The sequence below is a fragment of the Otolemur garnettii genome, unplaced genomic scaffold, assembly GCF_000181295.1.
Source record: "Otolemur garnettii isolate 467f Iridium unplaced genomic scaffold, OtoGar3 scaffold00028, whole genome shotgun sequence".
In the NCBI taxonomy this organism is placed as follows: domain Eukaryota; kingdom Metazoa; phylum Chordata; class Mammalia; order Primates; family Galagidae; genus Otolemur; species Otolemur garnettii.
This window is the reverse complement of record NW_003852423.1, coordinates 5,941,582-5,943,337: the sequence shown is the minus strand read 5'-3', so window position 1 is coordinate 5,943,337 and position 1,756 is coordinate 5,941,582. Positions and strand designations below refer to the sequence as shown.

The 1,756-nt window shown below is 41.2% G+C and overlaps 1 protein-coding gene across 4 annotated transcripts in view; it reads left to right on the top strand.

The window, feature by feature from the left end:
* TRA2A (transformer 2 alpha homolog) overlaps nt 1-1,756 on the top strand; it is a 32,084-nt gene that overhangs the window by 25,957 nt on the left and 4,371 nt on the right. For all 4 annotated transcript variants that reach the window (XM_012804380.2, XM_023512429.1, XM_023512428.1 and 1 more), the window contains one exon: nt 867-982. In XM_012804380.2, coding sequence (XP_012659834.1) covers nt 867-982 — 116 coding nt within the window. The remainder of the gene's footprint in view (nt 1-866; nt 983-1,756) is intronic.

The window sequence follows — 1,756 nt, the reverse complement described above, 5'->3', positions numbered from 1 at the left end:
AAAAAAAAAAAAAATTCTGTCCGTACAAATACCCTCTCAAAGGCTGAATGGCATTAGCATAATATGTGTTTGTGTTTGTTTATATCCTTTTTTTCTTGGCTGCTCACAATCTCATCATTATACTGGACTGTATGCTGAATAACAAGATGTAGGCAGGTTACAAATGCAACCTGTAGGCCAGGCACAGTGGCACTCTCTCTTGTAATCCTATCATTCTGGGAGGCTGAGTCAAGTAGATTGCTTGAGCTTAGGAGTTGGAGACCAGCCTGAGCAAGAGCAAGACCCTATCTCTAAAAATAACTAGGCATTATGGCAGGTGCCTTGTAGTCTTAGGTGCTTGGGAAGTAGAGGCAAGAGGACCACTTGGCCCCAAAAGATTGAAATTGTGTGAGCTGTGACACCATGGTACTCTACTCAATTAACAACAAAAAAAATAACTTATATAAAGCTTAGCCTCACCTTTTCAAATATTTTGAAGTCTGTCTTTCTAAGTGAAATGGCCAGAGACTACGAAGTGTGAAATAGCAGCCTACCTGGGCATCCTACAAAATGTTTAGTTTGGTAAGACTTCTCACCTCCATTTTCCCATGTTGGTCTCTTAGAGTGGGTAGTGGGAACTGAGCTATAGTTGGAAAATTACTTAGAGGAAAGTTTAACTACAGTTTAGGCTGAGTAAATTAAAATGTGTTCTAAATAGTGTTGAAGTCTAGAAGTATCTCTACAAAGTTACTTTGTTATACAAGTTACATTGGTTTTTCAAAATTGGGAGTTTATTTAGATTACAAGTATTTTGTGCTTAATTTTATTATTATTACATCAGGGATAGTGAATTATGCATGACTTTCTGTGCCTGTTCTCCATTATAGGCTATGGAAAGGGCAAATGGAATGGAGCTGGATGGCAGAAGAATTCGTGTGGATTATTCTATCACCAAGAGAGCACACACACCTACACCTGGCATCTACATGGGCAGACCAACTCAGTAAGATTTTGTTTCCTAAGCTAAACTATGAAATCCACCAGAAATGCGTGTAAGATTTTGACTAATCAGAAGATAAAGCCGGGCATGGTGGCTCATGCTTGTAATTCCAGCACTCTGGGATGCCAACGCAGATGGATTGCTTGATCTTAGGAGTTGAAGACCAGCCTGAGCAAAAGTGAGATGCCATCTCTAAAAACAGCTGGATATTGTGGCAGGAGCCTGAGGTCCCAGCTACTATGTACACACACACTCTCACACTGTCACACATATTTGACCAGGAGAACTATATAAACCTATCGAAGGGTATTCCTGTCTCTTCATATTATACAAATATGGAAAAAAATTGCATATGAGAAAATATATGCTATTTATAAATATATATATATATATTTTTTTTTTTTTTTTTTTTTTTACTTTGTTGCCCTCAGTAGAGTGCTGTGGCGTCATACAACTCACAGCAACCTCCAACTCCTAGGCTTAGGCGATTCTCTTGCTTCACCCTCATGAGTAGCCGGGACTACAGTCGCCCTCCACAACACCTGGCTATTTTTGCAGTTTGACCCGGGCCAGGTTTGAACCCACCACCCTTGGTATATGGGGCTGGTGCTCTACCCACTGAGTGGTAGACACCACCTTTCTTTATTTATTTTGAGACAGAGCCTCAAGCTATCCCCCTGGGTAGAGTGCCATGGCATCACACCTCACAGCAACCTCCAACTTCTAGGCTCAAGCAAGTCTCCTGCCTCAGCCTCCCAAGTAGCTGGGACTACAGGC